The sequence below is a fragment of the Cuculus canorus genome, chromosome Z (genome assembly GCF_017976375.1).
Source record: "Cuculus canorus isolate bCucCan1 chromosome Z, bCucCan1.pri, whole genome shotgun sequence".
In the NCBI taxonomy this organism is placed as follows: domain Eukaryota; kingdom Metazoa; phylum Chordata; class Aves; order Cuculiformes; family Cuculidae; genus Cuculus; species Cuculus canorus.
In genome coordinates this window covers 24,723,673-24,741,815 of record NC_071441.1, presented here as the reverse complement: position 1 = coordinate 24,741,815, position 18,143 = coordinate 24,723,673, and the positions used below count along the sequence as shown (strand labels likewise).

At 41.1% G+C, this 18,143-nt stretch overlaps 1 protein-coding gene across 5 annotated transcripts; it reads left to right on the top strand.

Annotated features, from left to right (window-relative positions):
• Positions 1 to 3,955: 3,955 nt before the first annotated feature.
• On the top strand, positions 3,956 to 17,493 carry PLIN2 (perilipin 2). 5 transcript variants are annotated; one of them, XM_054053926.1, is made up of 10 exons: positions 4,042 to 4,068; positions 5,243 to 5,294; positions 6,026 to 6,083; positions 6,171 to 6,366; positions 7,003 to 7,085; positions 7,822 to 8,107; positions 8,399 to 8,583; positions 9,315 to 9,449; positions 10,109 to 10,399; positions 16,347 to 17,486. In XM_054053926.1, the coding sequence occupies exons 3-10, from the start codon at positions 6,054 to 6,056 to the stop codon at positions 16,479 to 16,481; spliced, it is 1,341 nt and encodes a 446-aa protein (XP_053909901.1). In that variant the 5' UTR covers positions 4,042 to 4,068; positions 5,243 to 5,294; positions 6,026 to 6,053; the 3' UTR covers positions 16,482 to 17,486. The 5 variants fall into 5 exon arrangements, with proteins under 5 accessions (XP_053909904.1, XP_053909900.1, XP_053909903.1 ...); XM_054053925.1 differs by lacking the exon at positions 5,243 to 5,294 and having other exon boundaries at positions 3,966 to 4,068; XM_054053929.1 differs by lacking the exons at positions 5,243 to 5,294; positions 9,315 to 9,449 and having other exon boundaries at positions 3,956 to 4,068; positions 16,347 to 17,493.
• The last annotated feature ends 650 nt before the right edge of the window (positions 17,494 to 18,143 follow it).

Genomic DNA, 18,143 nt, shown 5'->3' with positions numbered 1-18,143 from the left:
CTTAGCCCTCAAGTATTTTTTCCTGCTGCTTTGATATCCCTGACTGTGATGTGCATCTCATTTATTTACAAGCTAAAAGTGAAGTGCACCTTTGGTATTACAGAGGTAATGAAATGCATGTTTAAATCTGCAGAGATGTTTATCCCTGATCCTGGCTGGGGTGGTGTAACATGGACCCAGCCTTGCTGCCTCTGCAGCGAGTCCCCAGGGATCCCAGCTGCTGGGAGCCAAATAGCCAATATTAGCATTATATTAAGAGAAGTGTAGCCGCTCCTCTTTGCTGTACTAAAATCCTACAGAAAAGCTGGAGGATCCAAAATCTATCTGTTGCTGCTATCTCTCCTAGAGATATGCTACACAGCTGAAACCTGAGCCATTCTCTGTCATGAAAGATAGTATAACGAGTTTAGAAGAGATGCGCTGGAGGATGAATAACTTTAGTGTATGAGCCATAATTTCATACCTTTTAAACTTTTTTCTGAAGTTTGGGATATGTACGTTGACTTCTAAAATTTTCTAAGATGTTAATTAAATGGACCTGGATGGATGAATGTCATAATGTGTTATTTAGATCGAAAGAATGAAAATTCTTTCATTAGATGCATTACACAACTTTAAACATCTGCCTTTGCCACATCAAAGAGAAGGGTAGGGTATACTATTATCGCCTTCCTCTTTTAGCAGTGACTGGTGTGGCATGCTTTTATGCTGTTACTACGGCTTTATTGGATACTATACTACCTTGCTCTTCTTCAATCTTGACTGGGACAACAGCAGTCTCTGTTTTAAGATATTTGAGGAATTTGGTTCATCCAAGAGATAACCCCGCCAGCATACTTTGTTACCAAGACAAGATTTTCAGGAGGCAAGTTCATATTTTTCAGAAAATTGAATAAGCCCCTCTGACTTAAATATAAAAGGGGACCTGATTGTGAATAAAAATATGTCCAGAACCTGAATTCCTAGCCTGCCAAAGACTGTTGCGAGGGTTGATATCCACTCTAATTACTGCATTCTGGCAGAGCAAGCATGTCTCTGGGCTGCATGAGTCACAGGTGTTCTTGTGCTACAAATAATGGTGATGCATATTAGTAACTAATATCACTGGAATACTCCAGAATTCCCATTACAGACACCCCTGACCAAAGAGGTTAATTAATTTTGTGGTTGTCATGGGTGAAGCCATATGACTGTGAATGAGAAATGAACAGAGATCTTAGATAACAACAAAGCAAGGAAAACAGTGAAATGCCTGTGAAGAGTTTGGTATGCATCGTAAGAGAGACATAATAAAGAAGTCCAGAGAAGTGAAAATTCCTGGTTTATTTGAGAATAGTCTTCTGTCTGCTCTGTTCTGGAACAAGAAGAAAGTGATTTCTTTGCCGTAGCAAACTGAACTACCATTCTAGGAAGGTCTTCTTGAAACAGGCTGGGAAAAAAAAAAGGCTTCTTCCCCCAGGAAGATAGTGTTCTGTGGGAGCTAAGGTCAGAATCTCTCTAGAAGTAAGCAAATGACATTTTGTAACACTGTAACGTGAATGTACATAATAAGTAAATAATAATAATAATAATAGATGGCTTGTATATTTTGCTACCAAGGCTTTGCAAGAAGTCTTCTCTTCATTATAGGTAAACCTCAGACCCTACTTGGTGATCAGTAAAATGAGGAACATTGCCTTCTTCTCCTGTCCTGGGCAGATACTGATATTTCTTATGGTACTGTTCTGTATTGGTGGAATATGTTGTCCGGTCACATTGTTGAACAGAAAAAGATGTCCATTTGTTATAAACAGTAGAAGTTAAAACAGAATCTGCATGGCTGACTTCTGTTTTGGAAGCAGAAACAGCATAGAGAAGTCTTTGTGGCTTAGAGATAAATTGGTTTGTTGTAAATTTTAACCACTAAAACGATTAAAGTTTTCTCAGAAGTAAGTTAAAATTTCCTTTAGGAAAAATATTTGGCCCAAGTAGAATTTGTTTGTACATTTGTAGAGTATGATTACACTTGAGGCCTGAATCTTTGTCAGGTTGCTCTCATTTAATGCCCTGTCACTACATCAACAACGAGCTAAATACATCTTTAATTGCAAATATGTATTTGGACCTTAGCCCACAAGTATTTTTCCCTGCTGGTTTGATATCCCTGACTGTGATGTGCATCTTATTTGTTTATAGGCTAAATGTGAAGCGCACCTTCACCTTTGGAATTACAGAGGTCATAACACACCAAATGCATGTTTAAATCTGCTGAGATGTTTATTGCTGAGCTTACTGAACTGAACCTATGGCACTGGAGCAGAAGACTGGAGGCAGGTTTGCCTTTCCAAGCAGGAAGCTCACTAAGAGACTTGGGACTGCCTGGCAGTTTCTGAATCAGTTCATTCTGGTTTTTGCTCAACCTGTGTTCCGCCCCACATGGGACAAGTCCTCCTTGTTAAGAGGTGCTGGGTTAAGGAAGAGAGATGATCATTTTAACACCAACACAGCCAAACCTCTCGCCTCTTTTTTTTTTTTTTTTTTTTTTTTAACTAACTAGATAAGCTGAAAGATTTGCAGGAGAGGAGAGCATTTTGTCTGTAACTTGTCTGTTCCTGGCCAGGCTACTTGTGGTGGTATCAAAAATGCCGGCAAATACACTCTCTAAGACTTGGGAGTTTTAGAAAGCAAGCATCCTTTGTCAGGCCTGAGAAACATGAGGGACCAGTCTCCATCAATACTGTGCAATGAGACCAGAGCTGGGACAGAATGTATTTCCCATTTACATGCATATGTATAAATTTTCCCAGAATTCTTATGCATATTTTATTAGTTTCCAAGGACTAATTTTAATGTTATTATGAACTTCACAACAGTCAAATCTCTTGCTAATTTGGAGCTTGGCTCCAGTTCTCTGCTTGACCTTGCACTTGAGATGGGGAAAGGCTACAAATGTAGGTGATTACAGAAAGAGAGACATCTATTCACCACAGACTGTACTTCGCATGAGACGCTGTCATCTCCAAAGAATGAACAGTGCCTGGAAAAACACTGTCTGAAAGAAAACACACTATCAGAAGGGAATTTGTGGTTTCAGTATAGGATGGGGGATGATGTGACTGAGAGCAGCCCTGCAGAGAAGGACTTGGGGTGCTGATTGATGAGAAGATCGACATGAGCAGGCAACGTGCGCTTGCAGCCCAGAAGGCCAACCGTATCCTGGGCTGCATCAAAAGCAGCGTGGCCAGCAGTTCGAGGGAGGTGATTCTGCCCCTCTATTCCTCTCCTGTGAGACCTCATCTGGAGTACTGTGTTCAGTTCTGGAATCCTCAATATAAGATGGATGTGGAACTGTTGGAACGGGTCCAGAGGAGGGCTACAAAGATGCTCAGAGGGCTGGAGCACCTTCCATACAAGGACAGGCTGAGAGGGTTGGGGTTGTTCAGCCTGGAGAAGAGAAGGCTCTGAGGAGACCTCGTAGCAGCCTTCCAGTATCTGAAGGGGCTACAGGAAAGCTGGAGAGGGACTTTTTACAAAGGCTTGTAGTGACAGGATCAGGGGAAATGGCTATAATCTGGAAAGGGGCAGATTTAGACTAGACATAACGAAGAATTTCTTCAGGATGAGTGTGGTGAGGCACTGGCACAGGCTGCCCAGGGAAGTTGTGGATGCCCCATCCCTGGATGTGGTTCAAGGCCAGGCTGGATGGGCCCTTGGGCAGCCTGATCTACAGAGAGGTGTCCCTGCCCATGACAGAGGGTTGGAACTGGATAATCTTTAAGGCCCCTTTCAACCCAAACCGTTCTATAATTCTATGATTCCAACTTTCAAAAATACAATTACTTGGATGAAAGGTAACTCTGGTTTACCTTAAAAACAAAAAAGAAAGTATTCCCCTCTCCATAACACCACCCCTCCTCGCACCACCCCCACCCTCGCCCCGCCCCCCCCGCGGGCGACGGTGACGCGCGGCGGCGGGCACGGGCCCTCCTCTCGCGAGACTTGGGCGCACAGTGGCCGCTCCCCCATAAATAGTGGGGCGAGGCCCGGCTTCCGCGGCAGCAGCGGCGGCGCTTGGCTATTGATCGGAGGGTGAGTGCGGCGGGTAGAGCGGTTCTGACTCTGCCGCAGGGTGGAGCAGGGCCGCCCGGGAGATCCAGAAAGCGCTGGGGGAGGCGTGGGGATGGGGGCGCCTCCATCCGCGGGGCCCGGGGAAGGCTCCTGAACTCTTCTGCGCGGGTCATCTTGCTGCTTTCTGGCCTTTAACCTCTTCCCCTACAGAGAGGGGAAGTAGAAGTGGAATTCGTGTCTAGCTTCGTTCAATTCTCTGCTCAGGATCTCCCGCTGTCTCCCAAATGCGCTTTCGGGAGTTGGCGGTGGTGCAGGCGAAGTGGATCTGGCGTTTGCCAGAGCTGGAAGTATTTGAGGGAACTCTGGATCTGTGCGGGACCCTAGCTTTCCTGTCTTTAACTACAGGAATAACTACACAGAATAAGTCTTGTTTTGGGTACTAAAATTCAAATCCATGCCGTGCGGGGCTGGATCTTTTGAGATGTGTTACAAACACTGGATAATCGTTGAAGTAAGGGCCCCTCTTTCTTCAGAGGCCGAACTCTGAGCTGTTAGTGTCTTCTCCTGTTCTACAGCATACTTTGCGATTCAGACTGAACTTCAATTGTACTCTCAATCTGACTTGTAAGGCTGTAGGAGAAGCAGAATAGGCTTTTGGGAGCATTTCACTACTTGATAGATGAAGGAAAGCTTCTGTTACTGCTGTAACCCTTACCTGTCTGTTACCTGCTTGTATGTTCCACGTACAGTGGTTAGTCTCATTAACAAGCGTTAGCCTTATGGCGTGTGTATGTATTATCATACTTAAACAAGTGTGGAAACATGCCTGCAAAATGTTAACAGAATGCTTTTGTCCTTGTTCCCTGTTATGTAATGGGGAAAAGTTGTACTTGACCCCAAGCACGGTACTAACACAGTCTTCTTAGTGTCAGATGTATGAGAAATTAAACTGCTGTTAGCTCTTTGAACCTACCAGAAAGCCTTGAAAACCACAGTCATTTTGATGACTGACTTTTAGCTTGCCTTTCTGTTCCTTTCATTTATGTAGGTTCTTCTGGAACTTGTGTCACATGAAACTATCAATGCAGATATCAATGCAAAAAGTGCCTCTTGCAATTTTTGTTGAGCTTGCATGTGTGCATAGGATGACAGTGTACGTCTTTGGGTTCTTCTTGTATCCCTTTTCCTTTTACAGGGCTCATATAGGAAGAGCTGTTCTCCATGGCAGTACATGTTGGAATAAAATAGTTGAGTATCATAGGCTTGTTGACTGACTGGTGCCTGCATTCTGTTTCAATGTAGGATGGATAATTTAAGTCTAAATTAGCATAAGGGAGAGATTTTCTGTAGTGGAAAGGTCCTATGGTGTGTTAACAAGAAGGCTAACTTTTGAGTAAGCCGAGCAGGGGGAGCCCTATGGGGGTGTTGGGCATGGCATTAAAGATAATGAACTTATTAGTTTTAATGGAGTGACTTGTGAGAATTGAGCAGAGGTTACTTCCATATGTTTTCAACTTTTGGACAGCAATGATAACTCAAATTTCAAATTTGACTCACTTATGGTAACAGAAGATCTAATGGTCTTGGTGATGACTTGTCTTACTTAGACATCCTAAACTAAAGTTTAGTGATTTGTTGGCTGGTATTTCTTTGTCCTAGCTCAACAGATAAGCCCAATACTTCTTCTAGGAGTATAAATTAATCCACCAGTCGGTAATTCTGTGGTAGTTTTGTGATGAGCTGCTCTACCCCAAAGCCTGTCTCGCATATGCCCTACTTGTGTTGCCTAAACCAAACAAAGTAATTAGTTTTGAATTTCTGAATTGTCACAGTAAAACATAACTACTGTATGCACAAATGTGAACTTCCTAATCGCTTTGATCAATGTGATTGATAACAAAAGGGTTGTTAGTTTCAAAATCTGGTTATTAGATGAAGTAGATGTGAGGATGCTATAATTCATATACTTCTTTCACAGGCTGTGTAAGGTTAAAGACCTGAAAAAAATGGCGTTGGCAGCAATTGATCCACAGCAGGTATGTCAGAGTTAGCCCTAGCCCTGTAGTTTTTTACCTCTAGCACAGAAGAACAGGAGTTGGCTAATCTCTTTTTCTTTGAAACAGAACATTGTGTCGAGGGTTGTCAACCTTCCCTTGGTGAGCTCCACTTACGATATGGTGTCCACAGCTTACATCACCACAAAGGATAATCATCCTTACCTGAAGTCAGTATGTGAGATAGCAGAGAAAGGAGTGAAGACTATTACTTCAGTAGCCATGACAAGTGCTATGCCTATCATCCAGAAACTGGAACCACAAAGTAAGGCAAAAATGGACCTGTTGATAGTTTTAATTAAACCAATTTCTTTATATATTGAGATGCACTTAGTTTAGAATGGTCATGCTGGTCTGGAGTGCTGTTTCAGGTAGCTGACTGAAGCTGTTGCCTGGCTTGTTGAGTAACTGACTGCAGATGTATACAGTTTTAAAAAAAAAATCTAGAGCCAAAGTGGATTCCAGCTTTTGTAACACTAAATTGACTGACTCCTTGATATGCCAGGTGGTAACAGAGTCTCTTGCTCAACACCTTCCTCACCTTTCACCTGGTTTCAAATACTACCTTGTACTTTCTCTCGCCAAGAACAACTTGTGGTTAAATTTGGTAATTGTGTCACAAGGCTGCTGTAATACCTGGTTTTACTTAAGTGACGGAAGGCCAGGTACTTCAGCTTGTTCTAGCAGTTGTTTGTAATGTAGCAGATGGGTACGTGAGCTTTCTTTTGGCACTCTAAAACTATCTTGAGCTTTGCTGCCTTGAATCTCACTGAAAAGAGAAAGAAACTACATTAACAGCATTGTTGTATGAGCTTTATTTCAAAATGAATTCTCAGCTGCAATTGTTTATACTAAAGAAGATAAAACAAATTAAAACCAACTATTCTAATTTCTTTTACAGTTGTAGTTGCCAACAACTATGCATGTATAGGTCTAGACAAAATTGAAGAGAGACTGCCTATACTGAATCAACCTACAGACAAGGTAAATTCTTTCCATGTACATGTGATAAGCAGAATTATATGCTTTTCTTCTTTTCTATCATTACTAAAAATATAGGGAGACAGACTGCAATAAGAAGCAATGAGGAAGTAAAAGGTATTTCTGTAGAGTTGTTTGTTGCCTGTGGGAGGCCATTAAGCCTCTTTCTAATTAAAAAAACCAATATTCCTCTCTTGTGAGACCTCATCTGGAGTACTGTGTCTAGTTCTGGAATCCTCAACATAAAAAGGGTATGGAACTGTTGGAATGGGCCCAGAGGAGGGCTGCAAAGATGATCAGAGGGCTGGAGCACCTTCCATATGAGGACAGGCCGAGAGAGTTGGGCTTCTTCAGCCTGGAGAAGAGAAGTCTCAGAGGAGATCTTACAGTGACCTTCCAGGACCTGGAACGGGCCTACAAAAAAGCTGAGGAAGGGCTGCTCATAAAGGCTTGTGGTGATAGGATGAGGGGGAACAGGTATAAACTGGAGAGGGGCAGATTCAGGCTTGATAGAAGGAAGAATTTCCTTACCATGAGAGTGGTGAGACATTGGAACAGGTCTCTGTGATACAAATAGTGTCTGAATTACATTCACTGAAGTGTTTTGAGCTGAAGGCTGTGTGGCAGTCATTGTTTTGTCTCATACACATGTTTTTAGGGCAGAATTTCTGCTAGATAACCAATAATTATACAAGCTTTAGCTTTCCTGGATTCTGTAGCTGTCTGTTTCCTATGGCAGGTTGTCGCCAATGCCAAGGATGTAGTTGTTGGAGCCAGAGAAGCTGTAACAACCACTGTGACTGGTGCCAAGGAAACTGTTGCTCACACAATCACTGGAGTTGTGGGCAAGACTAAAGAAGCAATGCAAGACAGTGTAGAAATGACAAAGTCAGTTGTCAATGGCAGCATTAACACTGTCCTGGGAAGTCGTGTGGTGCAGATGATGAGCAGTGGTGTGGACAGTGCTCTCACTAAATCAGAGACGCTTGTGGACCAGTATCTCCCACTTACAGAAGCAGAACTAGGTAAGACAAATTCAAGGTTCAGTTTTGTTGGAATACTTATGTTGGAGAGAAGCAAGCAATCATCCATTTGTTACTCATAGTGGGGAGGGAGCATGTTGTTACCAATCTACCTTTCACCTTGCTTGTTGTAATAGCATCTTCACAGGAAAGCAAACTGAAAGGTGATCTATCAACCTACCTTAGTGCTAAAGAGTACTAAACAAGTTCACTGTGTTCCCAAGCAGACAGGACAGACTTGGGCTTCTTAAGTTTTCTTCCAGTGGTCAATTTGCTTCCTTTCTATATGTCTAGAGAAAGAAGCTGTGAAAGTTGAAGGTTTTGAAGTTGGAGTTCAAAAGCCAAGCTACTACATTAGACTAGGATCCCTGTCTTCAAAGGTCCGCACACGTGCCTACCAGCAAGCCTTAAACAAAGTTAGAGATGCTAAACAGAAAAGCCAGGAGACAATCTCTCAGCTCCACCACACTGTTAATCTGGTAAGTTTAAACTTGAGTTATAAAAAGCAAATGTTGGCATAGTTCTAAAGTGCAGAAAGCAGCCAAGAGATACATAGAAAAACTGAAATTATTCACTCAACCTAAATGCGTTTTCTAAATGTAAAGCATTTCCCATTCATAGATTTTCACCACCATTCAGGAGATGTCCTAAGTCCAGCTGAGATGTAAACTAACAAACAGTTGCTTTTAATTTTCAGCACAGCAAAAATAGAAGTGACATGTTTAAAATGGTATTCCTGGTTTAGAGTGCTGGTTTTGACACAGATATCTCCCACTCAGTGAAGAAAGGTGTTTCAATTTAGAAACACTACAGTCCTTTCTGTTAATAAAATGTTGGATTCTTCACGGGCTCTCTGCTCTTGCTGTGGGTATCCCTGAGCATTCCTGGGTACTTAGTAGCCTTACCCCAGTGACATACCTCTTCTGTACAGGACAGACTGTGCATAAAAAGGCACGGCCTTTTATATGCTTTCAAATCCTTGTGTAGGATGCTAGGGAAATAGTTGAGGCAGACGGTCATTCTACATATCATCTTGGAGAGAAAACTGGAAGCAGTTTATTTGAAGAGAAGGAACACACTTATGCTTCCGTAAGTCTTTTATACTGAACTTCTAAAGTATTTAAAAAGAAGCTTACAAAGCAGGTAGGGTAGGACTAATGGAACTGTGTAATGGACTTCTTTTTACACGCTTATTTGGCTATTATTTCAGATCGAGTATGCGAGAAGGAACATGAATAGTGCCAATCAGAAACTTCTTGATGCTCAAGAAAAGCTTTATCAGTCCTGGGTAGAATGGAAGAAAAATACAGGCCAAAATGATGGTGATGAACTCAGTAATGCTGAGGTAAATAGATGTAAACATAAACCAGAATTAAATAGTTCAGGGACAGTTAGTTTAACATTACCTCGATGGTATACAAAGTGCACAGCAACTTAACTGCACAGAAACTTATATGCAAATGCCAAAGCTCAAGGTTGCTGAATAGTGACCACTATGAAAAACAGGGGGAACCCAGATTCTTAAATGAACCTACTTCTGCAAATGCTCTGGGGTTCATTCTCCTGAAAGAATGCTTTTCCTGTTTAATATGTGCACCTTTGTTGGGATATCTATACCTAGATCAGCTAGGACTCCCTTACCTGATAGGGACAGATCAGAAATAAGTTTCTCAGAATACATCAGTCATGGGCACAGACTCACGGAGTCCTATGTAGTTTTAAACACTGGTTCATAGATGAAGTGTACTTATCTGCTGTGGCTTGTTATCCAGAGTTGAAACAAGTGCTTGCTTATCTGTTGCTGGGTAGAAGCCGCCAGTGTTTCTGTTCCACAATGTATTTGGAGCACTGAAGAAGTATCAGACTTAAGACGTGTTTTATTATCTGCTATAGCTTTATTTAGCCAACATGCTCTTTACTTTGCTTCTTCCTGCATCTTAAGCAATGTAAAGCTGCTGCAGTCATAAAAAGATACTAATATGCTGTTATGCTTTTTGTTTCCAGCACATTGAGTCAAGAACTCTGGCTATTGCACGGAGCCTCACTCAGCAGCTTCAGACCACCTGCCTCACACTAGTCTCAAGCCTACAGGGGCTGCCACAGAATGTGCAGGATCAGGTTTACAGTGTTGGGTCAATGGCAGGTGATGTCTACCAGAGCTTCTGGTCAGCATCGTCCTTCCAAGAGTTATCAGACAGCTTTCTTGCTACTAGCAAAGGACAGCTGAAGAAAATGAAGGAGTCTCTGGATGATGTGATGGATTATCTTGTTAACAACACACCGCTCAACTGGCTGGTAGGTCCCTTTTAACCACAACTGCCTGGCCTTCAGCATGCTGAGAGCAAAGGTGAAGGGAAGAAAAGTTCCAGCCAGAAAGACAAACAGCCTGAACACTACTGAATAAAATGCATAGCATGCATGTACTCTGCTGACTGACCAAACAAGTGGCCATAGCAACTGTAGCTGTCAAAAAAGCCTTGGAAGAAAAATCTGTAAACATTAAGAGTGTGCAAATGATACAGAGAAAGGACATTCCCACACATTTGCTCTACTGTCCTGTGTAGTTAAGCCACAGTAAAAATTCAGAATTGTCTTGAATGCTTAAATACTGGCAGCTTACAGTTGTCAAGATGCCTTGTTTGTCAAGAAACCTCACCATTCTTGTTAATAGAATTAATACCATTAGTTTAAATGAAATGTATTGTAGCTAAAAGCATTTGATTTGTTGCTTAATTGCTACCAGAATGATATGAAAGCCTTGCATACTATGAAATGCATTTAAAAGCGCTGCAGTATAAGCAGGTATGCTTAAATTCCATTTTTTGCTGCGGCAACATCACATATTTGATTATTATGCATAAAAGTCCTGTGAGTGCAGAATTGCAGAGTTGAAAGTGGGGTTTCTGAACGAGTCAGCTGGAGTTACTGCAATGCTGTGACAGTGCAAGCATTAACTATATAAATTTTACTATTGTGTAACACAGAAACCTGACCACAGAATTGTAGAATATTTCAAGTTGGAAGGGACCGATAAGGATCATCAAGTGCAACTCGCTGCTCCTCTCAGGACTACCTAAAACTAAACTGTATGACTAAGAGCATTGCTCAAATGCTTCTTGAACTCTTGACAGTCTTGGTGCCTTGACCACTTCCTTGGGGAGCCTGTTCCAGTTACAGACCAAATAATTATCCATATATTTTTAATCTGCAGTATAAAGATAAGACTCATGCTGTTTGTATCCAAGTGCCTGCTGTTGTGTGTTTTGTTTTTGTAGCCATCTTTTTGTAATTCATTTTGTATGTTAGTAATAAATGCTTCAGTAGCCAGTCTGTCTCCATTTCAGTGGTGTTTTAAAAAAAAAAAAATTTAACTTGCTGTTCTGTGACTCCTTCAAACTGAGTCTAGCAGAAAGCAAGCTTGAACTGCAAATGAAGCAGACATGCATTGAAAATGTGTTTGTGTGTGTATATAGATAGATAAGGTACTGCTGCAGTGTCTTCCTTCCTCTTTGAATTCCTGTGCATCTTTCCATTCAGTCTTAGCTTTGCTGCCTTTTTTTATGTGCTGTTGCCTTACCTTTAATGATGACCTAAGGTCTGAGCTGATGGATGTTCTAATATTGAAAAGAAGGATGTAGACAAAAACCTGTCCTGCCTTTGCAGTAGTTGCTCTGTGTGTGTGTGAGACTGCTGGCTACCTGTTTTGGCTCCTGGCTCCCTATAAACAGTATCTACTCCTCAGCTACAAACACCAATTTCAACCTGTTTTAACTTCATTTACCCTCTTTTGAGCCTAAATGTACATTAACATTCAGCTGCTTGGTTTGAATTGTTTCTCAGTAAATCCTGTGAATCCCTCCTCTGGAAGAAAATTATAGCCACTAAGAAATAAGCTTCCTTAGTTTAGGGCTGTGCAGGTAAGTTGTCTTTGTTCTTAATATAAGCGCTGTGCAACTTTGAGTTGCAGTCATTTTCAAAGAGGTCACTAAAAGTGAAGTGAAAATCAAGTTGGAAGGAAGCTTGTCACCTGGGGCCATGTTGCTACATGGAACAATACCTCCACCTGGCACAAGGCAGGCACTAAAGACAACTAAAGTAGTCTGCCCTTCTAATGTGTGAGGGCTTGCTTAGCTGTTAAATCAGGGCTGGTCTTGGAGTCTTGGAGTCTGTGTTAGAAGTATGATGTTAAACTATACTGTAATAAGAGTCTTATTTGTAAGCCTCCTTTAACTTCCATGTTTAAAATCTTGGTTTTTGTAAGAGGCTGTTGAACATCAAATGAGCATGAGGTGGTGAGATATTACTTTTCAGCTAGGAGGACCTGAGTTAAGAGTTCTGCAATTCTTGCAACAGTTAGTTCTGTTTACTTTAAGGATTCAATGGGTCTAGCCAGAGAACATCCTTTTGTATCTCAGTTTGTAATAAGATTTGTAGACTGCATCCACTGTTGCAGAGGTGCTTGGGAACAGAATGGGATTGGCTGGGAATCTGGGAGTAGCTGGCTGTTCAGATAAGGGAATTATCGTTCTTGGATGTATTTTAAAATCTGAAGGCTGTAGACCTTCATTCTGAGGTGATCAGTCAAAGGAGGTACTCAAACTGTTCGTTGTCTTTTGTGGACTGAGAATGAACAGCACCATGTAGTATTAATGCAAGTGCAACTCTGTCTCTGTGTTCTGCCTTAAGCTGCACTGTTGTTTCCTGATAGCATAGATGGCTGTCCAGCTTTACTAAATGTCAGTGAACGGATAGAGTAGAATGAGGAAAAATGTTACTTGTCTAGGCCTTCAAATAATTTTTCCCTTGCCATGCAGTGTTAGGTGGCTTCTGTGTAAAAGTTACTTTGTCTTCTGACAGCTGAACTACAACTGGTGATCACAAATAGAGGAATGCACAGTTAAATGTATACCCAAGGCTTGGGCTAACAGTCTATACAGCCTGTTATACCAAAATGCTGTATGTGGGTTCCTATGTCATGCTGTTTGGTGTGATTGTTTTGTTGGATTCTGCTCTGGCTGCTACCCCATCCCAAAAGTCTTGAGTTTCTGTCCATGCCCCACAATAGATTTAGGAACCTTTCCTTGGAGGAAGAGAGAGATGAATAACAACAGATCAATACATTTCTGTTTTATTATGTTGACTAAAAGTCTGTGCATTTAAGCTATTACTTTTCTGATAAGGACAGCACTAGATTATTGTTCCTGTGGCTTGCAGAGGTGTCTTCCTGCTGGTAATGTAGTACAGCATATCTCTAGACTCTTAGTTGAATTATAAGTCTATGGACAAAACTTCGTATTTTTCTCTAGCACAGTTTGAGAGAGTCACTATTAAAGTGCTCACTGGAGGCAAGAATGATGTGGACACCTTCCAAAGCCATCTTTGGGGTTTTTGCCCTAGTGGACTGAAGCTCAAGTGCACGCTAATAACTGCTTAAAACTCTCAAAGGGAGGAAAAGTTAAGATACTGACAGAGCAGAGCCTGTTCAACTTTTTTTTCCTGCTGTCTCCCGTTTCTGTATAACTGCATGTATCAAACAGCTCAGCTGTGCTGCACAGATGCTTGCTCTTAATCCAGCAGCACTTTTGAGGATATAGTTTGGGCTAGAAGCTGCAAAGTATCTCTGGAACCTTTTAAAAAAGACTAGATCTATTGAAAATCATAGGAAATAGTCGATCCTATTTGCAGCAAGGCAAATAGGATCTAGATTAAATGGAACGGTGTAAAAGGCTGTTAGTCGCACAAAAACTGGGATGATAAAGTTTAGAATAGTAAAAGAGCAATTATTACTGGTAAGGTTATTTAAGATGTATATAGAGTTCAGAAAATTATAGTTTCTTTTCAAGATATTCCCTCAAAAAAGGTTCATGCTACTTCATGCCTTTCCAGGCTTATTTATTCTATCATTGCTGATAATTCATTGCTATAGAAGCTTTAAATAGCTCCATATTACATAAAAAAAAAAGTTTCACAAACATTTATAATGGCACACACTAGTTAAATTCAAATTACAAGACTTGTGTATAAGGACTGGAGTTGCAGGGACACAGCTGGCTTGCCCCAAACTAGAGAAAGGTGGAGAGCTTTTGAAATCTTCCCCACTCCTTGACTCTTATTGCAGTAAGCTTTTCTGAACTGCAACTTTTATTGTAATGTAAGTAATACTATATAGTTTGTAAAATAGGTGAAAAGATTTGGAAGTAACTGAAAAATAATTTCTCTTTATTTGAAAACAAAATCCACAAAAAAATCACTTAAAACCTTATCTAAGCCATCTAATTAAAAAGCAAAAGTGGAATGTAAATAAATTTTAAGCATGATCTGTTGGTCATTTGTATGATCAAAAAGTCTTACTTGCAAAAGCTTGTCAGAGGGATTGTGCACAGTGTTTTGTTAAATGTATTTCTTTTCATACTGAAATGGAAATCTTATTTTTTGTTGGAGACTATATCCAAAAAATAAGTGCTTGTTCTGAAAGTGCACAAAATCTCTCAAATTGCTAATGGTTCAGTTCTGAAAATATATTGAGCAAGAAAAAGTGGAATAATTAAGAGTTAAGATAGTACTGACATGAGCATTTCCCAGGAGAAAAGTCATATCTGGCATTATTTGTTGCAAGAATTGACTTACTGTTTTGTCTTAACTTCCTATGAACTGTGAAAAGTGATGTGGAAGTGAAGGTTCTTTACCTAATCAAGCCTGTAATACCAATGGGCTTTGCATTGTTGTAGTTAGACCAGTGCGGATGTCAGAATATGATATTCTTAAACAATTTAGCATGTTTGAAACTTGAGATAAATCATACTGACATCAGCTCTCATCATTTACTTTGCTGGCAGATACACACTGCAATTTTAAATTATTTCATGGCTGTGAACATCTTACTAGCACATTAAAGGAGTCAGCTGCTTACGTGTGCACTGAGATAAAGAAAGTACAAACTTAAATTCAAACAACTCTCCTGTTGTCAGTAAGAACATCATGTATATAATGTAATATTACATGTTACATGTAATATAAAATTACGTGTACAGAACATGTAATCAAAATGTCTTAAACCTATGATACAGTGAAAAATTATCACTGGTCAGACACAGTTACTGAGCATGTAAATTCTTCCGAAGCTCAGTTTTACTTAATATTTTAATTAATATTTTTAAGTCCCACGTGCCCTATGGCTACCTACTCTCTAAGGAACTAAGTGATTCATGTTCAGTGCTATGTGCAACCTGATAGCTGAAACAGTAATCCCTTTATCCTTTGTGGTTTTTTTATCTTATGACAAGCCTCCATAGCAGGCAAAGCATTTATTTGTCTTGCATACTATCTTTCACAAAAGTAAGTCATAAGCAAGGTGTTTTGCATTTAGGGAATGGATTAAAACTGTTTCTCCAGTCAGCACCGAGTTTAAGTTACACAAATGCCTAGAAGCCTGTTCAACTTGCTGCTTCTTGGTACATGCAGAAATGAAGTCCTGTTGTCAGTCACTATGCACTGATACTGTGCATGGCTCCAAGTATGGCACATCAACAACATTAAAGCTAACAATGAATCAAGCTATAGATATTTTTCACTTGAGGCAAAACAAAATTTGGTTATGAGTAAATTGCTTAATTATATCCCGTTTTTCACAAGTCCCTAAGTAATCTAAGTCCTACTAAGGGGACTTAAGGGTTGGGATTTAAGCTTCTAAGTGTCTTAGCCAACATTTTTAGAAGTGTGTAACATCCATGTATCCACTAATGTCTCTGGCAATTCCTGAAATCTGGTACTGCTTAACAGTACAGAATACTGTACATGCAGTTAAAAGACAGAACAAAATGGAATTGCAGTTCCAGATATTTGTTTCCTCAGGAAAGTTTTGAGGTGGTAGGCAGGCAGAGCAGTGTGGAGCATCCATAGAAAGTTTCTCAAGGCAGGTAACTCTGTATAGCCTAGTGCTCTGGAGGAAGGAAGAAAGGCAAAATAAGTTTAACAGCTTCCTTTCTCAATTTTCCAGTCACCAGTTTCACGAAATAAATTCCACTAAGTTCAGCTCTCTTCCACCTCTACAATAAAATCCTGCCTTCTAAGAAGCTGTTCCACATCTTGCATAGTATAAAAATAGTTTATATTGATGTATTCGGTATTTTAGGTCTAATTTCTAGAGTGATTGATCATCTTTGTTTCCTGACTTCAGTGAGAAGTACTGCACAAATTCATTTGGTTTTACTTTTAAATTGATTGACATTTCATTCCTATGCAGGTTCCAGATTTCACTATTACAGACCTGTCTTCAGAGTCAGATGATATCCCAGACATTTTGGATTTGGATGAAGATGATCAACAAGACTTTTCACGCACAAATGGCCCTTACACCACAGGGCAAAGAGCTGAATAAGAGGAAGCATAAAAATGTCTTTGATAACAATGTACTTTTGCCATGTTTAACTTCTATTTCTCCTTTTTGAAGATGAACCTGCCTAGCTTAGGGATTTTGGGGATATTTTTTTTTTAATCACTACTGTCTCACTTAGCTGCATCCAAATTCTGATTTTTTTTTTTTTCCACCTAAGGAATGTATTAATTCATTAGCATGGGTGTCAAGCTCCCATTCTACAAGCCAGGTATAGCCTAGCCAGTGTATCCAACCAATGTAATAGTTGTTAATGATTTGTTCTGCTGCAGCAGCCATGAGAACGCTCCGGTGCTTTGCAAAAAGGGCTGCCAACAAAAGGAGTTAATGAGGATTTGCCCACAAGATTTTCCCTTTCAGTTTATATGAAACACACTTCTGCATCTACCTCTTTGCTGCTGGAAGGTGTAAGAGACTTCGTATCTGCTTCTCTCAAGTTCTTTTTCTTAGGGTCTGTATGTATGGAGCTTAGCAGCTTAGAGCTTCCTTTTGGCAAGAGTGTTTTATGCACAAAAGGACTCCCCTTATACATGCCTTCTGTGGGCAAAAGTTTTGGCCACTCTGATGATATCAGTTGTGGGGCCTGAGACTAGAAAAGGGAAAAATGCTTGAAAAGGAAATTTCCAGGAATGAGAATGACAGTTAAAAAAAAGGAGGGGGAAGACACAGTGGAAAAAAATGGAGAGCAGCAAGATGCAAACAGACATGGAAAAAAAGAAAAGAGAACTAAAGAACTACTTCTGGTGGCAGTGAAGGTTCATTTATGTTTAAATAAAACCTTAAGTCAGGTTATTTGCTAAGGAATGTCGGATCTGCATTTGCTTGCATACTGTGGTTTCTGTAGGAGCCAGGGTGCAGAGGAACTGGGCTGGAAGCAGGCAGTGACATTTCTTCCCAAGGATCATGCCAGAAAAGATCCCCTCAGCTCCTCACGGGACATTTGGCTGTTGTGAGCACTGGAGTCCAGTCACTGAAATGCCTTGCAATAAATGTTTGAACTGCACAAGCCTGCTGCTGGTGTTTTACTTAGTGTGTGAGTTACTTCTTGAAATCCCATTTCAAAGTGACTTAAAACCATTTTAAAATGACTTAAAAAAAAAATGGGGACTTTATACAAAGGCTTGTAGTGATAGGAGTAGGGGCAATGGGTGTAAAATGGAGAGGGGCAGATTTAGACTAGACATAAGGAGGAAATTCTTTACAAGGAGGGTGGTGAGGCACTGGTACAGGTTGCCCAGGGAAGCTGTGGCTGCCCCATCCCTGGAGGTGTTCAAGCCTAGGCTGGATGGGGCCCTGGGCAGCCTGATTTAGTGGGAGATGGCCCTGGCCATGGCAAGGGGTTGGAACTGGATGGGCTTCAAGGTCCCTTCTGACTCAAACTATTCTATGATTCTATGAAAAGCAGAAATGCCCTCTGGAGGCCGCCCTCTCAGGAGCCGCCTACGCTGCTTGGGATCTCCTCGGAGCGGGTTCCCGAGTCCCCGCTTTTCGCCCCCTCCAGGTGGGGCACGGGAAGACACCCGGCCCAGAGGCGCTGCGGCCGCGGCGCGGACTGCATCTCCCATGAGGCACCGAGAGGCCGCTAGGACTACGTCTCCCAGGAAGCACCGCGCCGCTGCGCGCCTTCTTTCTGCCAATGGGGGCCAG